General features: G+C 39.8%; 1 protein-coding gene across 1 annotated transcript in view; it reads left to right on the top strand.

Moving 5' to 3' along the window:
- Positions 1 to 602: 602 nt before the first annotated feature.
- The window catches only part of LOC110969962 (LIM/homeobox protein LMX-1.2-like), a 66,319-nt gene continuing 45,538 nt past the window's right edge, over positions 603 to 21,383 (top strand). The window contains exons 1-2 of the mRNA XM_051938908.1: positions 603 to 1,036; positions 2,403 to 2,589. Coding sequence (XP_051794868.1) covers positions 970 to 1,036; positions 2,403 to 2,589 — 254 coding nt within the window. The 5' untranslated portion in view covers positions 603 to 969. The remainder of the gene's footprint in view (positions 1,037 to 2,402; positions 2,590 to 21,383) is intronic.

The raw sequence follows: 21,383 nt of genomic DNA, 5'->3' as shown, positions 1-21,383 counted from the left end.
CTGTAGTTTCTTGCAGTTCAATGCTGAACCGCCCAGCTTTGTCTCATAAGAGACAATCTGCAGTCTAAAAAAATGTTGGGGCTGAATAAAAAATAACGCAGTAGTTTGCATTACTCTTTGTGAGTTAAGAAAACTTTAAATTTAAACCTAACTTACGCACAGCATAAATTGATAAAATCGTTGATACAATTTTCAAGATTAATTTGCCAAAAATAATGTAATCTAAAGCAGTAAATAAGTTTTTTTTTAACCTTGCAAGCAGTCATTTATTTCTGATACTGTAACATGCGGTGCGTTAGATATTTTATTTTCAGAAATAAAAACAACAACAACAGCAAAAGAAAAATTAAAAATCCTTAATTTTTTGGAAAAATGTGTCTACATTATACATACATGGGGAAAACAGGCCGTGATTCATTTCTTTTATTGGATGGACTGAAAGTGGCCAAGCTGAAACGCAGATCAGCCTCGGCATTTCAGACAGAAATATCGTCCCTCTCGCCTGGAAATTTACTAAAGTAGCGTTTAGTCTGCTTCACCTCCATGCTCTTGTAGCATGTGGAGGATTTATTTGATTTCAGGCTGTGCAGCAGTGAGCTGGATGACTGAGCGGAGGCGGATCCATCCACAGAGCCGCTGCGTGTGAGAGGAGGAGGACCGGGGAGCCTGTCACCCACCGGAAAGAGAGAGAGAGAGAGGGGGACCGGGCTCAGGATCAGGATGCCATATGAGGCCGAGGACAGCTGGAGCTTCACTGCACACCGCTGGATGGACAGCAGCTCCTCTCTGCACATCTGTCCTGGAGACTGAGAACTTGTCGGTGGCCTCAACTCTGTGGACCTTCAGCTCCGTCAGAGTTTCTCCTCTCAGTCTGCAGAGAGAGAAAGAGCTCACAGGCTGAGACCTGACGGTGTAAGAACTGCAACAAGTGTGTTTAGGTTGGTGAGGCCGAACCTCTGCCCTGCTACGATGCTGAACGACATTAAAATCGAAGACCGTGTGCGAAGCGACGCCAGCTGTCTGGACGGGCTGATCGGTGAGTTGTGTTGCTGTATCATACCGGGAACCGGCAGCCGACACCGGGTTGAGCAGAGAAGACACTAATGTTACGTTCTGGGGTTTATTCATATTCCACTTTCTGTCCACCCGCCTTTGCTAGAACCAAATTCTGAATGTAAATTTATGCTGCTATGGTTTTCAAAATGTTTAATAGACTCTATATAAACTATGTTTATTCAAATAACAGTTCAACGTGAAAATGTGTCATGAAGGAACTATTTTGATGGAGATATGGATCTCCACTGCGACTACATAAATGAGATCATCTGTATCATTTTCAATAAAGGAGAGAACAAATGGAGGCGGTATGCATGATCTCAGGCATGAAAAAAAGAATCTCGCGTTTACACTCAGTTATTTAAACCCTAAACCCTCAGTTTATTCACAAATATAAACTCAGGACATTGCAAATGTTAAGCAGTTAGTCTGTTACTGATAACTATGACACAGCGTGTACAGATGTGGTGTGTGTGTGTGTGTGTGTGTGTGTGTGTGTGTGTGTGTGTGTGTGTGTGTGTGTGTGTGTGTGTGTGTGTGTGTGTGTGTGTGGTATGTATATATCTATATCTATCTATCTATCTATCTATATATATATATATATATATATATATATATATATATATATATATATATATATATATATATACTATATTACTGTGATCTGGATGACTGAAAACCCACACACATAGATTCCTATTCTGATAAAATAACAATAATAATGATGATTATTTCATACAGCCGCTTATTATTTTGATTTTCTCAGATCAGTCAAACAATATTAAGGTTATTGAAAAAGTACTTTACCTGAATTATAAAGAAACCTATTCTTTATAATTCAGGCCTGTTCCAGTTCAAATGGGCGTTTTTAGCAACGCTTTCCTTAGTGTTCACTTTTGATATGTGAGGTTCCAGATTAGTCACTTTATGTGAAAACGACGAAAGTGAATGGAAATGTATCTTTGTGCTTATATGTTAATTCTCTTTCTTCGATGAACTCACCGTTGGTAATATTTAGGAATATATAGTAATATGTATGTAATATATTGGTAATGTTACAATATATTTCATAATATATAATGATAAATAGGTAATATATAGTAATATATCATAATATATCTCTAATATATAGAAACATATTCTGTAATATAGAACATAATATAGGTGATATATATATATATATATATATATATATATATATATATATATATAGGTGATCTATAGTAATGTATGGCTAAAATATAGATAATAAATAGGCCTCTCATCCCAGTCACACATCAGTGCTGATGTGTTGTTGTCCAGCAGCAGCAGGCCTCGGCTTCACCCTCTGTCCCCTCCTCGTACAGGCGCTGCCTCCCCCCTGCAGGCCGTGTGTGAGGGCTGCACTCGGATCATCTCGGACCGCTTCCTGCTGCGGGTCAACGACGCGTCCTGGCACGAGCACTGTCTGCAGTGCGCCGCGTGCCAGCGGCCTCTCAGCGCCACCTGCTACTGCAGAGACACCAAACTGTACTGCAAGAGCGACTACCAACAGTAAGCTGCTCCGCGGCCTCGGCCGGCCTCACACATCAGCTTGTGTTTAAAGGAAAGAAAAAGAAAGTGACAGACTAGCTACAACAGAGAAGCTGTGGTTCTGCCGCTATTTCCGACTTTTCTTTGTGCACATTTTTACAGAACACACGGTGCATCGGTCTATCCCGATTATGTTAAAATTATATGTACATTTCTATAGTAAATTATTTTGACCCCATATTTTTAGTGAGTATTTTAATTAACGATACAACAAGTACAAGTTAAAATATATTTTGCATTTAAATGGTTGTTTCTTGTATTCATATAAAACTGGACATGAATTTTAAGAATTTCACAGCAACACAATTATTTCTGATACTGTTAGATTCCATTTCTGGTTTGTCATTTTTAATACACTGACTTCATGTTCATTGTAAATCATTTTCTTAATATAACACAAACATACACTCAGCTGCATTCCTGTAAATTTCACAAGAGTTTAACTCATGACATACTACAAGTGAGCTTGTTTTGTTGTTTGTATTATATTAGAAAAGAGCTACAGCAGCCTACTGGATTAATCTTGTATTAATACCAGATGTATTACATGGTTTTTGGGTGACTTTTTTTCCACATGAAGACTGATTGACTTAAATGTGTAGATTCAATGGGGACTTGAGAACGAATATGCTGATGCGTATTTGTTACTGGCTTTAATACTGCTGTAGTTATTTAACTGATAAATGATCTGTGTCATCAGATCTATCCGTTAGAACGCAACAGTGAGCATTTTGAACTTTGACTGATGTAGCTGTAGTCAGGTGTTTTGTTGTAATACAATAGACAGGATGGTCCTCAATAGACTTCCATAGCTAGACTCTTCTCTTCTGTTTTTCTCCAGTGGTGGAACAAGTTACCAAATTTTGTTCAGTCTTTACTGAACACCTTTGCACTTGACAGACTGCAAGAAAAAAAACTTTTTAAAAGAACTAAAAAGTTTCCTATTACCTCCTGCACTGCCTATGTGCTATTATCACAGTTGCACTTGTTTAATGACTCTTATCCAGGTTGTTTTATTCTGACTAGATCCCTGCTTGTGTTGGATCTACTCTCAGATGTACGTTGCTTTGGATAAAAGCGTCTGCTGAATGAAGTTGTAGAATTGTAAATAACGGAAAAGTAATAAGTGCCGCTCACGTCAGTCACAGTAACTGGATGTGTTTTCAGACACAAGTCTGATGTGTTTGATGTGTTGATACTGTATGAGCAGTGCTGCTGGAGGGGCCGCATCTGCAGCTGGGTGGTCTCGCCTGGTGGACTGCGCTTCCTTCTAGACAGGCTGAGCAGCGCGACAACAGGCTGTCTGACTGTCACATCCACTCTGCTGGGTTTCTCTCTGTGGCTGTCTGCTTTCTTTGAAGGGCCTTTGTCCTCTGCCAGGGCTTCAGTGTTACTGCTGCATACTTGAGGTCTGCTGCCCTACAATGGGCAACATACATCTCCAGTAACATTACACTGCAGAGACATGCTGCTAAACCAGCAGTAACTACCAGAGATTATCTAACATTTTCATTGGAACATTGGAATCCTTATTTGTTCTCTCAGTTTATTTTAACCCATGGATGTGCATAATACTTCAACATAATGAATGCATTAATAGAAGTGAAATAAAATAGAAATTAATGTGATTACATTAAACACAATGCAATTATGAGAACAAAAGAGTAGAAGCACAAGAAAAAAAAGCACAAGAAAAGCTGTTGTAGAGGTGAGGGGCCCTGTTTGTACAGGCCACATCTGTTTTTTAGTCACAGCCCAGGAACTAATAACAACAAACTTGATCTTCTACATTCAGGCTCAGAGGGGTTGTCAGATCAAAAATGAAATGGAAATTTTATGTAATTTATAAAGAAAGTAAATTTGTGTGCATAATAATAATAATCATCATTATTATTATTATTTCTGTTTCTGAACAATTGGTAATTCTAAATTGTCTGCAGGTGTGAATGTGAAAGTGCTTGTTGCTATCCAGGGTGTCCCCTGTCTCCACCCTATAAGTCAGCTGGGTTAGACTCCAGCCCCCCATGACCCGACAGAAGATTAAGCAGTGTATTAATGATGGATGGATGGATGGATGGATGGATGGATGGATGGATGGATGGATGGATGGATGGATGTTTCTGAATGATTCTTCTGTAATTCCATGTCATATATTAACCGAGAGTTATTGTGCATTATGCATTTGCCCTCTCTTCCTCTGTACTTGAGGAGCCTCTGAACATAACACACAGACTGAATGGGTGAAATTAACTGCAATAAAAGCAGAATGCTGTTTAAACAGTAACTTACCTGTAATGTTCAGCTTCTTTAGATGCTGTGACAGAAAAGATGCTACTGTCATGGGATACTATTTACTGACAGAGAAACACCATGAGGTGATATTGTAACATTTTAGATGAGTGCCAGTGTTACAGTGAAATTAACCGAAGAACATACACTCGGCCATGTCATTTGGTACATTTGTTCAACTGTCTGTAAAAGCAAATATCTAATCTTCCAATCAAATGACAGAAATTCCATGCATTTCGTCATTTAAACATGGTCAAAAGGAAGTTCAAAACAAACATCAGAATTAAGAATGTTTTTTGGAGCCAATTGAGTATTGCAGAAATTACTGATCTACTGGAATTTTCACAAAACCACCTTTAGGGTTTATATTGAATTGACTGAAAAAGAAAAGAATATCCAATGAGTGGTGGTTCTTATGTATGAAAATGTATTGTTAGACAATTTATTCTATTTTCACAGTTAGATACTGAGAGCACTAAATTGCCACAGTCACCTGTTTAAAGTATAGCTTTAATGTTGTACTGTAAAAACAGTTCACTGTAATTGTGTTTTGCAGCATTATGCTGTAAATGAGCTTTCTGAATATATTTCAAGGGTGTTTAGCAGCACTATTAATTTACTATAATTGTTTTTCAGCAACATAAATATTAGTGCTGTGGCATATTACTGTGTATATAAATGGGTTCACTAAATTTCATAGTCAGATGACTCGTCTTACTTCAGAATATTTACCAAAACGAAAATTACATTTCTTCGAAAAGTTATTAGTTTGAGCAGAAAAAAGTGTTCATTATTAAATTATTTGCACATATTTGAATTTATTTGATTTGTATCTTAATAGGGTAAACATACATTATTCATTAAAGAAATAGCACTAATAAATATACAAAAACAGAACCACAGAACATACCAAACAGCACACACTGATTTGAGCACAAGTGCATCGTACCATCGACAAACTGGCAAAAAGTTTGACAAAAAACAGCACAGTACTGGAGATTTTTATTATTCATGTGCTTTCATTTTCAGTATGCAGCATCTCAATCACTACAACAATCTCCACATACCTAGTGAGGAGTTAAAAACCAAAACAAAATTTCAGGGAATACAACAAACATCTCTACGTTAGGTTTAAAAAGTCTGTAGCTTTGTGGAAAAAAAACTCAGGAACCAGTAAGTGGAATGCTGCAAAAAGGGCTGTGTGTGTGTGTTTGTGTGTGTGTGTGTGTGTGTGTGTGTGTGTGTGTGGGTGGGGGTGGGGGGGTGGGGGGTGGTTTAAAATCATCTTTCCAGGATAATAATCAGACTAATACAGTTACTGCACATTTTTCCTTTTCTTTAATGCCAGGTGTATTTCTGGATAAATGGATATCTGGTGAAATGCAGTATGTTAGTAGTGGAAAATGAAATAAGGAAACTTACATGTATTGTTGTTGTTATTTCCATGTTTTAGTCCTCTAAATGACCAAGTGTATTTAACTCTTTCATTCCTCAAAGACTACATTTCTTAATTGCCTTACCACAATCATAATTTGTGCTTCTTTTATGTCATCTAAATTTAGGTTTTTAGCATGAGTGTTATAGTGTTTCCTCTTGTAAGTTCTTTGCTCTTCTCATTCTGTGGAAGCTCTCTCGTATTCATCATTAAACAAGGAGGTATGTGGGATATGTCATTGTAAAACTGGACAGGTTTATTTTGTTAGAAACCAGAGCATGATGTGTTGAGCATTAATCAAAGCAGAGACCCCAGCAGGTGAGGATCGAGGATAAATCCTGGACCCAGACATAGCAAACTGGTGAGGACTGTAAATACGCTGTGTGTCCCCGGGAGAAAAGAGTAGTGGGGTGTACAAATTCAACCAAAAAAAACCCCCAAAAAACAATACAGGAACCAGCAGGCACTCCTTAAAACTCTGCTCTGTTTGGATACCACAGCTGATCAATGGCCGAGCCCAGGACTAGAAAAACAAGCCTTCATGAAAACTTTGCAGATTGGATTTCATCGCCTCGCCAGACTTTTGCCTCGGCAGCCTCAAGTTGTCCTCCCACAGTCTCCACCATCATTTGAGTACAATGATTTATGCTACTGGTCCTCTGACCCCACCTTGACTTCAAACAGAAGCAACATAAAACAGCCAGTGGACTTGCAGCCCAGGGAGCTGGAGGGAGGCTCCAGCTACTGTCTGAGGAAAAACTTTACTTTCCACAACCAGTTTAAATGGATGCAAATACATTTTAGGCTATTTCGAATGTGCTATATGAGGTAAACATTTTTCATTTTTATCTTTGTAAACGAGTTGAGTAAAAAAAAAAAAAAGCAAATATGCCAGCAGATATGATTCAAGAGGAGGAGCCAGTCATCCAGTTCTAACAGGTCCAGCAGTTTGATGGCCAAGATGCTGAACTCCAAATTTCGCATGATGGTCAAACTAGCACCTTAATTTCATGGGTGAATAAGAGACAAATGATACGTTGCTTATATGCAGTCCATATGCGTCAGATGAGCTGTGCTCATTGTCTGAGGCCATGAGCAATAGATCAGAAATAAAACAAACAAACAAACAAACAAAAAGCACTAACTGTGGAAGAAATACATTCAGCAACAAAACATGGAGTACTAATATGAAAGCTACACATAGGAAAAGAAAACAACAAAAATTTTAAAAATAATAAGACAGAAGGCCTACAGACATGTTGCTAGCTCTGAGAAGCAGAGCTTTGACTCTTGCCTCCTCCACTGCTGCTATCACTTCCTCCTGGAGTAGACATCATCTTGCCTTCCTGGATGTGTTAAACTGAGGTGATGGAAAGGACTCCAGACCCGCTCGTCCTTGTGTAAGCATGCCCACCAGCCTCTTGTGATGCAGCCTTGCCTCTGCTTCATTAACTGCTGCTTTTGCACTCCATTTCCTGTCAGTCCTCACTTGGAGCCCTGTTTTTACCACCTTACGATTACTTGAGTCCTTATACTGTACCATCTCTTTGGCTCTTGCTACTTTGAATGTTTTCCACAAGGATTCTAAGGGCAGTTGAGTTTGTTGTTGTATCTGTAGAGTACAATGCTGCTGACCTCTATGGTAGCCCCAGCCATCTCCTGAGATGTTTGGTGACCCTTTTCTGTCAGGTTTTCCACAATTGTGATTGGGACTGCTTAAATAAGGAAGGGCCACAAAACCTTGGGAAGAATGTCATGCCGGTACAACCAGGCTTTGAATTTCCCAGGAAGACCAGACTTGTTCACAGTTTTCAGCCAGCTATCCATTACAAAAACACTGCAGAACACTGTGACAGGGAGACATAATGCAAACTGTAAAGCGGACCCAGATTTTCCTAAATTTTTTAACTATCATTGTATCTTCCACCAACAGGCCATTTCTGCCAGATTAATAGGGTTAGACCATGCTATGACACCTGTCATAAAGATAATAAATTCTATTCGAGCAAACATTGAAATTTCAAGTATTTTTGGAAGAACTGTCATTAGAATATGGTGATCTTTTGCTGCATACAGAAATCAGATGGCTCAGCAGAGGAAAAATCCTGCATTGTTTTTTTAGCAATTCTGACTGAAATCAAAGCTTTCATGGAAGCAAGAGATGAAGATACAACTCTGCTGTCTGACACTGAATGGCTACTGGACCTGGCATTTCTCACAGATGTGACAGAGAAATTAAGTGATCTGAACTGTGAATTGTAAGGCCAGGGGAAGACAATCAGTGATACGATTAGTGCTGTCAAAGCCTCCGAGGCAAAGCCATGCCTGTTTCTCCAACAAGCGAAAGAAAAGGAAAATGCAGCACAAAATTCTGGACGAAAATGTTGCTGCATCTGGGGCCATGGGCATCCAGAAAAGAGTTTGAGGACAGATTCACAGACTTTGTGAGCTTGGAAACCTCTGTCACCTTTATTTCAAACCCCTTCATTGGATGTCGACATATCTGAGATTTCTGAAAAGATGGGTGAGGTGTTCACTCTCAGTACGTTGATTTGGAGATGTAAATTCTCAGTCTGCAAAATGACATCCAGTTGAAGTCATGCAAGTCTACTGACGATTTCTGGAAGCTTGTGGATGTAAAGAAGCTCCCCAATATCTGCATAGGAGCCATGAAATGTGCTGTGCTGTTTGGCTCAGGGCTGCACAGTGGTATAGTGGTTAGCACTTTCGCCTTGCAATAAGAAGATCCCTGGTTCAAATCCCGGGGTGGGCCTGGGATCTTTCTGCATGGAGTTTGCATGTTCTCCCTGTGCATGCGTGGGTTTTCTCCGGGTACTCCGGCTTCCTCCCACAGTCCAAAAATATGCTGAGGTTAATTGATCACTCTAAATTGCCCATACGTGTGAACATGAGTGTGATTGTCCGTCTATATATGTAGCCCTGTGACAGACTGGCGACCTGTCCAGGGTGTCCCCTGCCTTCGCCCGAGTCAGCTGGGATAGGCTCCAGCATCCCCCGCGACCCTAGTGAAGATAAAGCGGTGTATAGAGAATGGATGGATGGATGATTGGCTCAAAATATCTTTGTGAATCTGTCTTTTCTGAATTGAACTTCATCAAGTCCCCGTTCCAAACTCACCTCACTGATGCCCACCTGGATGTCTGCATCAGAGTGAACCTCTCAGGATGCACACCAAATTATAAGACCCTGGTCGACCGCATGCACATCTAATTAAAAGTAAGCATATGATAATGTGCTAAATATGCAGCCGACAAAAAACAAACAAAAAAACAAAAAAAACAATAAGGGGACTAGAAGTAGCTTGAGATGTGTTTTATTGTTTGAAAGTAGCTCTCATCCCAAAAAAGGTTGGAGACCCCTGACAGAAAGGATCGGTAGGATACTGAGAATGTTCACAGAATACGGTGCCTTGCTGCTGCCCAACATTCTTCCTTTACATGGAGTCAGCTTCCTGTTGTTTTATTACACAAACTTATGTGTTGCTTAGGAAGTGATCTATTTCTGTTTCTTCCTGCTGACCTCACACCATCAATCAGGTTTAATACCACAGCAAATCCGTTTGAAGTAATCCCAGATGTAGCTTGTGGTCAGTGCTCTGGTCATTTCTACATTTGAAGGATTTGTGGGTAATCCTACAACGACACTGCAACTGTTAGCCTTCTTTAAGGGTTAATTCAATTCAATTCAATTCAGTTTTATTTATATAGCGTCAATTACAGTCAAATTGTCTCAAGACGCTTTACAGAATAGCAATAGTGTTAATTTTTAGGCTTTCTGAATGTTGCTTTTTCTGACTGAATATTCCATTGTGCCTGGCTTTGAACAACAAATACAACTTTACAGTGTATCTATTTAAAATGATCAGATGCACATACCTTGTATTATACCATTTAAATTTATAAACTCCCTGTTCTGTGTAGCATAGCACAGGGCATATATGCGGCCATGAACAAAAATTTGCTGAAACTTGTAAAGACCATGTATATCATGGTGTTCTTTAATTTCCACTGAAAGCAACTTGACCAACTTGACAACTTTTGTAATTTCTGGTGATGCAGAAAGCTGTAATAATCAAATTTTCTTAGTGGCACGGCCTCTTAACTTTACGTGACGACAACTGACTACAGCTGGTGACTCTGTGTATTCTGTGATTTCATATCTCAGTGATATGTATCTGCTGGGAGCTCCTGTAGATCATTGGTGGGGTTTATTGCACCTGCCACTCAATCTGAAGTGTCGCAGGATTTTATCAGGAAACGGTCATTTTTTTCAAGGAGAAATATGTCACTATTTGAAGCCCTGTTGTTCATTAAACATTCGTTACAAACATACTTACAATGAATTCACCCATTCCCATTGAAAAGGATATTTCCAGGTTACAAATATCATTTCATTGAGTGACATGAGATGCCCTTTCTTTCTTGAAAGGGAAGAAAGGGCATTACTTTCACACAATTCTCTGTATGAGAAAACCATCTAATTTGTTTGGAATTCAGTACTACTTACTTTCATTCATGACAGCTGACTATAGACAGCTTTGCAATTTCATAATGGAGGTAGTTCAACATTTATGTGCTGGTCAAAATTAGAAGTATATATGTAACTAGAATTTTCAGTAGACAGCATTGATAGTATAGTATGTAATTTCTGTCAAAATACCAACATGCTGGAGTTATGCAGGTGAAGAGCAGGGTGCTGAGACCAGCATAATGGATGATTGTGTAGCTCAGATTGTTTATGTTCCATCAGTCTGAAAAAGGTGTCGGATTTTTGATTTTCAAGGTAACTATATAGACCCCAACTAAATGTTTTAGCCACATAATCATAAGCTAACTCTGAAATTATAAATTATGTACAATAGAGGTGCACACAGTTGCTTAAAAAATATCAGATGTTCATTTTCCTTAAGTTGTGATGTTTTATTATGTCTAGGGCTTATTGTACCTCATCACTTAATTGCAAATATATCCTTCTTCACTGCTAAAATGTTTATGACATGACATAGCAAAAGGGGGAATGTCAACCCCAAGAACAACCACATTGTGTGTACCTACCTGTTCTACCTGTTCTCTGTAATTTAAAATCAGGAGCCGTCAAAAGTTCATAAGTCTTATTTTGTTGTAGATTTGCCACATTTTTACAGCTCGTGATTTTATTGGTGAATATTGGCTTTTCCACCCCTGCTCTTCCTCTGAGCATGGAGAGTCACTGAGTCAAACCACTGAACCACCTGGGGGTAGAGGAGGAGAAGAGGGGGCACAGACTATGTGACTGTGTGGACCATAACAGTGAGATTTATAAAGCATCAAAGGGTGGAGCAGCATGTCGGAGGAGTTGCTGAATTCATTATTTTGTTACCAGTGGGAAAAAAAAAAGAGAACCAGATCCTCCCTGTCCTTCCCTATAATAGTTCATATGAACAAGCAGGCAGAGAGACATCTAGTGCTGACACAGTTTTTATTTGTCCCACACTCAGTCATAAACAGAGCATCAAAATATATAAATGACAGTATGAGCATGTTAAATATGTTAGGATATTGTCACTTTAGTCATCTGCAAACATGGACTGCACAATATTGGACAAAACTGCAAAACTCACACTGAGATAGTCACTTGATATGTCTGAGCCCCACCTGAAAATATTTTCACCAGCTGCCATTCAGTGTTATTTGTGCTTTCCCAGTCCCTCCATGCTTGGATAGTAATCTGTCAGCTGCTTGGGAGAAAACAAAACTGTGACTGCTGTTTTTTTCATGAGATAATATTATTGGTTTGATGTAACTCCGTCTGCTGCGTCCGTGTGTGTGTCTCTGTGTGTTCTATTATTCCAGCTCAAGCGCTATGGGTTATAACATTTCTCCTGCCTCAATACATCCATCAAGCACTTTGCAGTTAACATTCTCTGTGGAGGCACAAAGATTTTCACTTTGCAAACACAAAACCACCCCCCACCCAATTTGACATTTTTTTTCTTTGAACTGAGTCCTGCAGATGCAATTTAGTATTGCTTAATGATTTACACCCCATGCAGGCCCATTAAAATTTAGCAGAAGCACCTCGTGCAATATCAGTTAGATGTCAAATGATTTGAATTAGTATTTACAGTTATTCATATAATAAGTATTTTCAAGTTGAATAGAATTGTATTTGTTATTATGTAAATTTATAACAGCTTAAACTTTACTACAATAATAATATAGACTCTACAGTAGGATTTCATGTAGCAACAAATGTTAATGACAGCCTTTCCTTACTAAGATTCAAATGATTTTTTTTTTTTTTTTTTTGCATGACAGACTCAATCCTCTTCAGTATAGTTGATACCACACTTTTCTGGAGTGATGTTCTACTATTCTTCAGAAACATTTTTGTCTGCGCTGTTTGCTAGTTGAGCTGTGTCGACGTGCCTTTCTTTCTGAAATACTCTGAAGGGGTTTCTATTGGTTTGAAGTCAGACAAGATACTGACTTTTTTTGTTCTTTAATTTTTGATTGAAACAAACTCATGTTGATTTTAGCAGTGTGCTTTTGATGATTATCATGCTGGAATATTCCTGTTCCACTAAGCTTCTTCAGCCTGGAAGTCATCTTGTCAGCCAGTGTTTTGGTTTATCTAAAGACATTCATCATGCCATCTATAAATGGCATCTAATAACTATCACACTTTTTGCAACTAATTCAGTCTCATATTATCACATTCTCATACATTCTCTGTAGTAGTTTTGACCAAGTTCATGTAAAAGATTCTAGACCTAAATAAAAAAAAGGTCTGTGTCATCTGACTAAATGTGCAGAAAAAATGTGTATGTATTCATCAAGCTTCTTTTAAACAGTTAATATTAATCTTGCACTTTTTTTTCTTGGATGCTGCACATAGAGGTTGACATCAATACTGTCTCAGCTGCAATCACTCCTATTCCAAGTGTTTTCCAATACTGTGGCATCTCACAATCTGATGTTTCAGTTCCTTCTGGCAGTTCTTTCCATATGGAGCCATGACGCAGACATACAGATAGACACAGTCCCATAGGTCCAACCCAACAAAGCTTTGGCAGTTCACAGTTTATGATCATGTTCAAGCAATGAGGCTAATTAAAAATCACAGGTGTGTTCAGTTTTGTTTCAATGATCACATGTTTCATAGCTTGAGAGGCAGTGATCACAGGTGTATTTATTAGTTTTTTTTATTGGTCATGTGGAAATAATGACTGAACAACTTAATGATACAAACTCTGTATACTTTGTATGGTGTCCTTGCTCTGAAAGGAGCCTATGCAATATATTGTTATTGTTATTATTATTTATTGCTGGTTGGGGTGATACAGTTTGAAAAAAAATTCAAGACGCGTGAAATTGCACAGAGTTGTGTTTTTTTTCTGTGAATATGTCAACAATGATTGGATGCTAGTGTTTCTGTCCTAAAAAATACTAAACACTATTATGCATCAAATGCACACTGGGTCTCTGGAAGAGCTTCTGTGACTTCTGGGAGGTTGTATTTAGTTTCATTTGTGGCAAAATAGATACAGAGAGCCTGCCCGATGCTCGGTGTCAGAAATGCTGTACGACAGAACCCTTTTTTTTTTTGCATTCTTTTTCTTTTCTAAAATCTCTCTCACTGCTGCAGCTCAAAGGACAGTGGCTCCCTGCTCTGACAGATACATGTTTGCCAGTCGGCTGTTGGCTGTGTGTCTCTCTCCCCTCCCTCTGCTTTCCTGTTTTAATCGTTTTATCGGCGCTATGGCTCTCTCCTGGGAATCTGGCTGGCATTTAGCAGCTGAGATGACACAAGACCCAAGGGCTCATCCAAAACCTGCCTGCTCACAAGCTGTCCCACATTATTAGCTTCCTGCTCTCATAGGAGCCTTCAGTCATTCACACACAAAGCACACACGCCTCTTCAAATACACACTTCTGACTCTGTTTATGATTTTCCCTCTGTTGTTTTCTGTTTCTGTGCTTCTTTTCACACCATCTTTTCTCTCACTTTTTCTTTTCTCTAATCAAATTCTCTCAAGAGACAGAGTAAAAAGACGTGTCTGCACCACTGTGTAATAGTAATGACTTCATTGACATTCCCTCCCTAATTACACGTCTGTGGATATGTGCTTTAATTTTTCCCCTCTTTTTTTTTTTTTAGATTGTGCGGATAACCAGAAATCTGTCATCTTGGTGGGCTGGTTTCACTGTATCAGTGTTTTCTCTAGACTTGTTTTCAGCAGCAGGGGAGGCATAAGTAAATGACACTTCACTGCAGATTTTACTTTTACAACCTATTTATTGAACGGATAGTGAAAATGGGCATTTTAAATACTGAATGTAAAAATGAAAAAAATTAATAAAATTAAATAAACACAAATGAAAACAATAAATAATTTCTTAATGGGGCTGTAGTAACAGTGGCAAATTTTGCAGCCAGGCTCAGAACAATACATTTTTCTGTTTTTTTTAAAGACAAACCCAGAAAGAAACTTTTAAAACCTAAAAAAACCCAACTGTGTTTCTTAGTACTTTTTTGAAATCGAAACATCCTGTTTCCAGTGCTCAGTGTTGTCTTATAGGGATAGAGTAAAGTGGCATTACTGATCATTGCTCTTACAATGGAAATACATTGAACTCATTTATTATTTTATTTTTTATTTAGTTAACTGAAATATTGGCATGAATAGTATGCGAAAAAAAAAAAGAAAGGAAAAAACGGTTCATGGATACCTACCATTATCAGTGTGGTAGAGCCATGAGTGGAACCGGCTGTTTTTTTCCAACCCATTCAGGGTACCAGCCTGATAGCCAGAGCTTCCCTTAGGTTTTTCTCCTCCATTCTCATCGCTCTCTGGTGCACCATCACTTTGCTCTCCCCCTGCTGTACTCTACTCTCCTTTGCTCTTCTTCACTTTGTTCCACTGCTCCTCTTTGTCTAAATGTCACTTGTCTTATACGGTGACATACGACATAAACGTTAGATAATTTCACTCACATCACATCTGATTACATGTGTGAACACAATATTTACCTAACCATCATATTTATGAGTCAGTAAAAGGCTAATGATCCTGAATAGCATCATCTTTGTCAGGTGACTTCTCTTCTTGGAGAAACATTTGAACAAACTCATCTGAAGCAGTTGCATCATGGCATGTAGATATTGGCTTAAAGCTATCAATTAGTTTACTCAAGTTAGTGACACTGAGTTGGCACCAGCCCAATAACTTAAGCTACTGATATATATGTTACGTAATGTTAGCTGGCCATCAATATTTGGCAATATCTATTTAACTTGTAAAGTCTATTATGAGTTGTCTTAGGCTACCTGTTCTCCACTAAGTCGCTGCCCTATTTTCCAACACGACACTCTTCTGACTCTCTGACCTGGTGCGAAAGTGGTCAACGTGACCGTGGCGAGTAGTTAACGTCATATTAATCCCAAAGAGTAGATACTGAGCGAGATACTGCAGTTATCTGTAGTTTACCTTGGTACTCATGAGTACCTGACCCAGTGCAGGACTCTGCTGCAAAGGTGGAGACATGCAACAGTGGTGTATTTGCAACAAGAAAAAAACAAGAAAAAAAAAGAAATTTGAAGGAGCTGTGGCTTAGAATTTATAGCGCCCTCCGTAATTATTGGCACCCCTGGTTAAGATGTTCTTTGGCTTCTAATAAATTCAGTTTTTTTCTAAATAATATAGGACCATAATGGAAAAAAGAGGAAATCCAACCTTCAATTCAAGTGCATTTATTCAGTGGTGAAAAAAATCACACATTAAGTAATAATTCTTTATATCAAATCATGTATGCCAAAATTATTAGCACCACTGATGTTAATACTTTGTACAACCCCCTTTTGCCAACAAAACAGCACCTGATCTTCTCCTATAATACATTTTCAACAATTTTCAGTGTGAAAGTATGCTTCTGCAATAAAAATGGAATTTATTTAAGGTTTTCAACACATCTCAACCAGGGGTGCCAATAATTATGGAGGCCGCTGTATATGCATGTGTTGCTGAGACAGTCATTACTATATAGCTGTGCAAACCCAAACTACAACCCACAGGCCAACAGACCACTTCGGGCTTCATTGTTGCCAGGCTCATTACTGACATGATTAACAGTGGCTTGGTGTTTAATTGCCTGAGGCTGCTGTTCATGCTAGCTGTGTGAAGAACTGTTTCACATTTTTGAAATGTTGTTGTGGCAATAAGCTGAGGCATATTCCTTCAGTGAAAAATGACAATTTATAGAAAGATGACAAGTTTCTGATATGATTCAACAGTCATGTTGCCCATGATTGAACCACCTGCACTGTTGAATATATAGGACTGAACCAGTGTTTTTTTTAAATCAAAAACATCCTGTTTTCAGTGCTCATATTTATTGTACTAGTATATCATATCATTGTCATTTTGGACTATTTTAAATTCCAGCATCTTGCACAACATCATACACTTGCTGGGTAATGTTATACTTCTGATATTATTCTTGAACCGGCTGCTGTATATATTAGAGTCCCAGGAGGTCATGAACATTACAGCACTAAAACACAAAGGAGCGACAGACAGCATGAACAGCAGTAATAATGTCTGCCAACAAATGGTTCTCACTACTGTGGTCAACAAGAGACCTCCTGCTGTATGACCAGAGTCACGGGGATGCTCCCCAGAGGCCTAATCATACAAACTAAATCACACACAGTGCTCTCATTAGCACCGCTTCATCTCATATACAGCCTGGTCCATGCTGCACATAAGGCTTTCCTCATCATTCCTGCTGGCTAGCACAATGCCAAGTTTTTTTGGTGGTGTGTTTTTTTACCTTACACTTTGAAGCAATATTGGAACTCGAGTAGGAGTCAGTCATATCTGGTATGTCTAAATTTGACCACATACAACAGAATTAAAGGGGGGGGGGGGTTACTTCTGTGATACTGGTCTACAGCAATGCTACAGAGTTTGAACATGTAGCTTGTTTTAGCTGATCAAACTAAGTGACAAATGAAATATTCCATTTGATGTCTGAAACATCTGCTCAGTGTTTTGTCCAATGCTGTATCGAGACACTGAAGGCACCACTTTTTGAAAACTACCATTTTGAGTCCCAAACTGGATTTTTTCAAATCCTACATAGTGCTTTAAAAACATTGCTGATAGATTGTATTTTATTTCCTTCTGATATCTTTTGGTTCAGGAATTAGTTACCACTTTCCTGCCATTTGGTGCCATCACAATCCAAAGTTGATAAGTGCAGCTTCAAGTGGATACTTTCAAACTATTCAAATATTACTTTGCAAACAGTGGCACCTGTCTCATTTGCAACATTTCTAAGGCTGCTGGTATTCCACTACCGAAACCATTAGATATCAAACAGCAATGAACAAATTTCTCCATGAAAATGACACATTTCAAGTAATTATTAGCCATATTAACTTGCAACAGCAGCTGTGGGTTCATTGGTTCAGACATAGCAGGAGAAGGCTGGCTGTGTCAGTAGGTCGTCAGTCAGGTCCTGTCTGGGAAGCAAAGTCAGAGTCCATGAGAAGAATGACACAGGATTTTTGTCATCTGAACCTTAGATATCCTCCTAGTCATAACAATCAGCAATTTAACACAGAACTATAAAAGAAACAAGTCTCACTATTGTTACACACCACAACCCTCACCCCCACACTGTCCCCATTTTTCATCCAGCCTCAGTATGGTGATCTCACCTCAGAGGTTAGGTTGAAACTTTTTTCCTCTTTATGTGCCAGTGATATATGCCACTAACCACAAAGGTAGTTCCTACTGTGCTTACATGAAAACACAGTAGGAACTACCTTTGTGGTAAGTGATATGTTAGGCACCACATGTGATCCAGAACATTGTTTAAGAGGTGGTTTCCTTTTTACCTCCATGTATTAGATCAAGTTCAATGCAATGTCGGCTGCAGTGGGAATCAGGGAGTGGGAAATTTGAAATATAGATATATAAACATTATAATAACTTAATTTATATAGCACCGTTAAGAACAACATTCACAAGGTGCTTTGACAGTCAAACATGCAAACACAGAGACAACCAAACAAGACACAAGGAGCCAAGACAGAGCAGTCAAATAAAATAAATAGTAACGATGGCAGTACTAGTTATGAGTTAAGGACAGAGCAGTCAAACAAATAAATCAATGTAGCCGCAAGGGGATACAAGCCACTGTCTTATTGTGCCTGTCCAAGCCCGGATAAATACAGAGGGTTGTGTCAGGAAGGGCATCTGACGTAAAACTTTGGCCAAATCACTATGCGAATCAAATGTCATGACTTCCATACCGGATCGGTCGAGGCCCGGGTTAACAACGACCGCCATCGGTGCTGTCGACCTACAGGGTGCTGGTGGAAAATGGAAGACTGTTGGTCAGAGAAGGAGGGGAGGAAGGTGTGCTCGTAGGAAGAGAGAGAGGAGGAACACCAGGAGTCTAGGCCTGAGAGTAGGGACTTTGAATGTTGGAACTATGACAGGAAAAAGGTAGAGAGCTGGTTGACATGATGCAGAGGAGGAAGGTGACATACTGTGTGTCCAGGAGACCAGGTGGAAAGGTAGTAAAGCGAGAAGTTTTAGGAGCAGGGTTCAAGTGTTCTATCATGGTGTAGATAGGAAGAGAAATGGAGTAGGAGTTATCTTGAAGGAGGAGTTTGGTTACGAATGTCCTGGAGGTAAAAAAGAGTGTCAGATCGAGTGATGAGCATGAAGCTAGAAATCGAAGGTGTGATGTTCAATGTTGTTAGTGGTATGCTCCACAGGTAGGATGTGAGCTGGAGAGAAGGAGAAATTCTGGTTGGACCTTGATGAAGTGATGCAGAGCATCCCTAGAAGTGAGAGAGTTGTCATTGGTGCAGACTTCAATGGACATGTTGGTGCAGGAAACAGAGATGAGGAGGAGGTTATGGGTAGGTTTGGTATCCAGGAGAGGAACGCAGCAGATGGTGGTTGACTTTGCAAAAAGATGAAATGGCTGTAGTGAATACTTTCTTCCAGAAGAGGCAGGAACATAGGGTGACTTTAAGAGTGGAGGTAGGAGCACACAGTAGACTACATCTTTGTGTAGACGGTGTAATCTGAAGGAGATCCAGTGACTGCAAAGTAGTGGTAGGTGAGAGTGTAGCCAGACAACATAGGATGGTGGTGTGTAGGATGACCCTGGTGGTGAAGAAGATGAAGAGGGCAAAGGCAGAGCAGAGGACCAAATGGTGGAAGCTGAAAAAGGAAGAGTGTTGTATGACTTTCAGGAAAGAGTTGAGACAGGCTTTGGATGGTCAGGAGGTACAGCAACTACAGCAAATGTGATCAGGGAGACAGGTCGGAGAGTACTTGGTGTGTCATCTGGAAGGAAAGGAGATAAGGAGACTTGGTGGTGGAATGAGGAGGTGCAGGAGTGGATCCAGAGAAAGAGGTTAGCTAAGAAGAAGTGGGACACTGAGAGGACTGAAGAGAGTAGACAGGAGTACAGGGAGATGCAGCGTAAAGTGAAAGTAGAGGTGGCAAAGGCCAAACAAGGGGCTTATGATGTCTTATATGCTAGGTTGGACAGTAAGGAGGGGAGACTGATCTGTACAGGTTGGCAAGGCAGAGAGACAGAGATGGAAGGATGTGCAGCAGGTTAGGGTGATAAAGGATAAGGATGGAAGTGTGTTGACAGGTGCAATAGTGTGATGGAAGATGGAAAGAGTCTTTGAAGAGTTGATGAATGAGGAAAATGAGAGAGACGAAGAATAGAAGAGGTGACTGTTGTGGACCAGGAAGTAGCAAAGATTAGTAAGGATGAAGTGAGGAGGGCCATTGAAGAGGATGAAGAGTGGAAAGGCACTTGTCTGATGATATACCTGTGGAGATATGGAAGTGTCTCGAAGAGGTAGCAGTAGAGTTTCTGACTGGGTTGTTCAACAGGATCTTAGATAGTGAGAAGAATGCCGAGGATGGAGGAGAAGTGTGCTGGTGCCCATCTTTAAGAACAAGAGAGATGTGCAAAGTTGGTGGTAAACTACAAGGAATAAAGCTGATGAGCCACATGATGAAGCTATGGGAAAGAGTAGTTGAAGCTAGACTAAGGGCAGAGGTGAACATCTGTGAGCAGCAGAACGGTTTCATGCCAAGAAAGAGTACAACAGATGCAATATTTGCTTTGAGGAAGTTGATAGAGAAGTACAGAGAAGGTCAGAAGAGCTGCATTGTGTCTTTGTAGATCTGGAGAAAGCTTATTACAGGGTGCCCAGAGGAGGAACTGTGGTTTTGTATGAGGAAGTCTGGAGTGGCATGAGAAGTATGTTAGAGTGGTGCAGGACATGTATGTGGACTGTAAGACAGTGGTGAGGTGTGCTGTAGGTGTGACAGAGGAGTTCAAGGTGGAGTGGGACTACATCAGGGATCATCTCTGAGCCCCTTCTTGTTTGCTATGGTGATGACAGGACGACAGACGAGGTTAGACAGGAGTCTCCATGGACTATGATGTTTGCAGATGACATTGTGATCTGTAGTGAGAGCAGGGAACAGGTGGAGGAGAAGTAGAGGCGTGGAGGTTTGCCCTGTAAAGGAGAGGAATGAAGGTTAGCCGCAGCAAGACGGAGTATATGTGTGGTGAATGAGAGGGGACCCGAGTGGAAGAGTGAGGTACAGGCAGAAGAGATCAAGAAGGTGAGGATTTTAAGTACTTAGGGTCAACAGTCCAGAGCAATGGAGAGTGTGGAAAAGAGTGAAGAAGCGTGTACAGGCAGGCTGGAACGGCTGGAGAAAAGTGTCAGGTGTGATGTGTGATAGAAGAGTTTCAGCTAAAATGAAAGGAAAGGTTTACAAAACTGTGGTGAGACCAGCCATGTTGTTTGGTCTGGAGACAGTGTCCCTGAGGAAAAAACAGGAGGCAGAGCTGGAGGTAGCAGAACTGAAGATGCTGAGGTTCTCTTTGGGAGTGACCAGGATGGATAGGATCAGGAATGAGTACATCAGAGGGACAGCACATGTTAGAGTCCTTTGGAGATAAAGTCAGAG

This window comes from Acanthochromis polyacanthus, chromosome 18 (assembly GCF_021347895.1).
Source record: "Acanthochromis polyacanthus isolate Apoly-LR-REF ecotype Palm Island chromosome 18, KAUST_Apoly_ChrSc, whole genome shotgun sequence".
Taxonomy (NCBI): domain Eukaryota; kingdom Metazoa; phylum Chordata; class Actinopteri; family Pomacentridae; genus Acanthochromis; species Acanthochromis polyacanthus.
The sequence above is the reverse complement of the archived record's forward strand: the minus strand, read 5'-3'. Positions and strand labels throughout refer to the sequence as shown.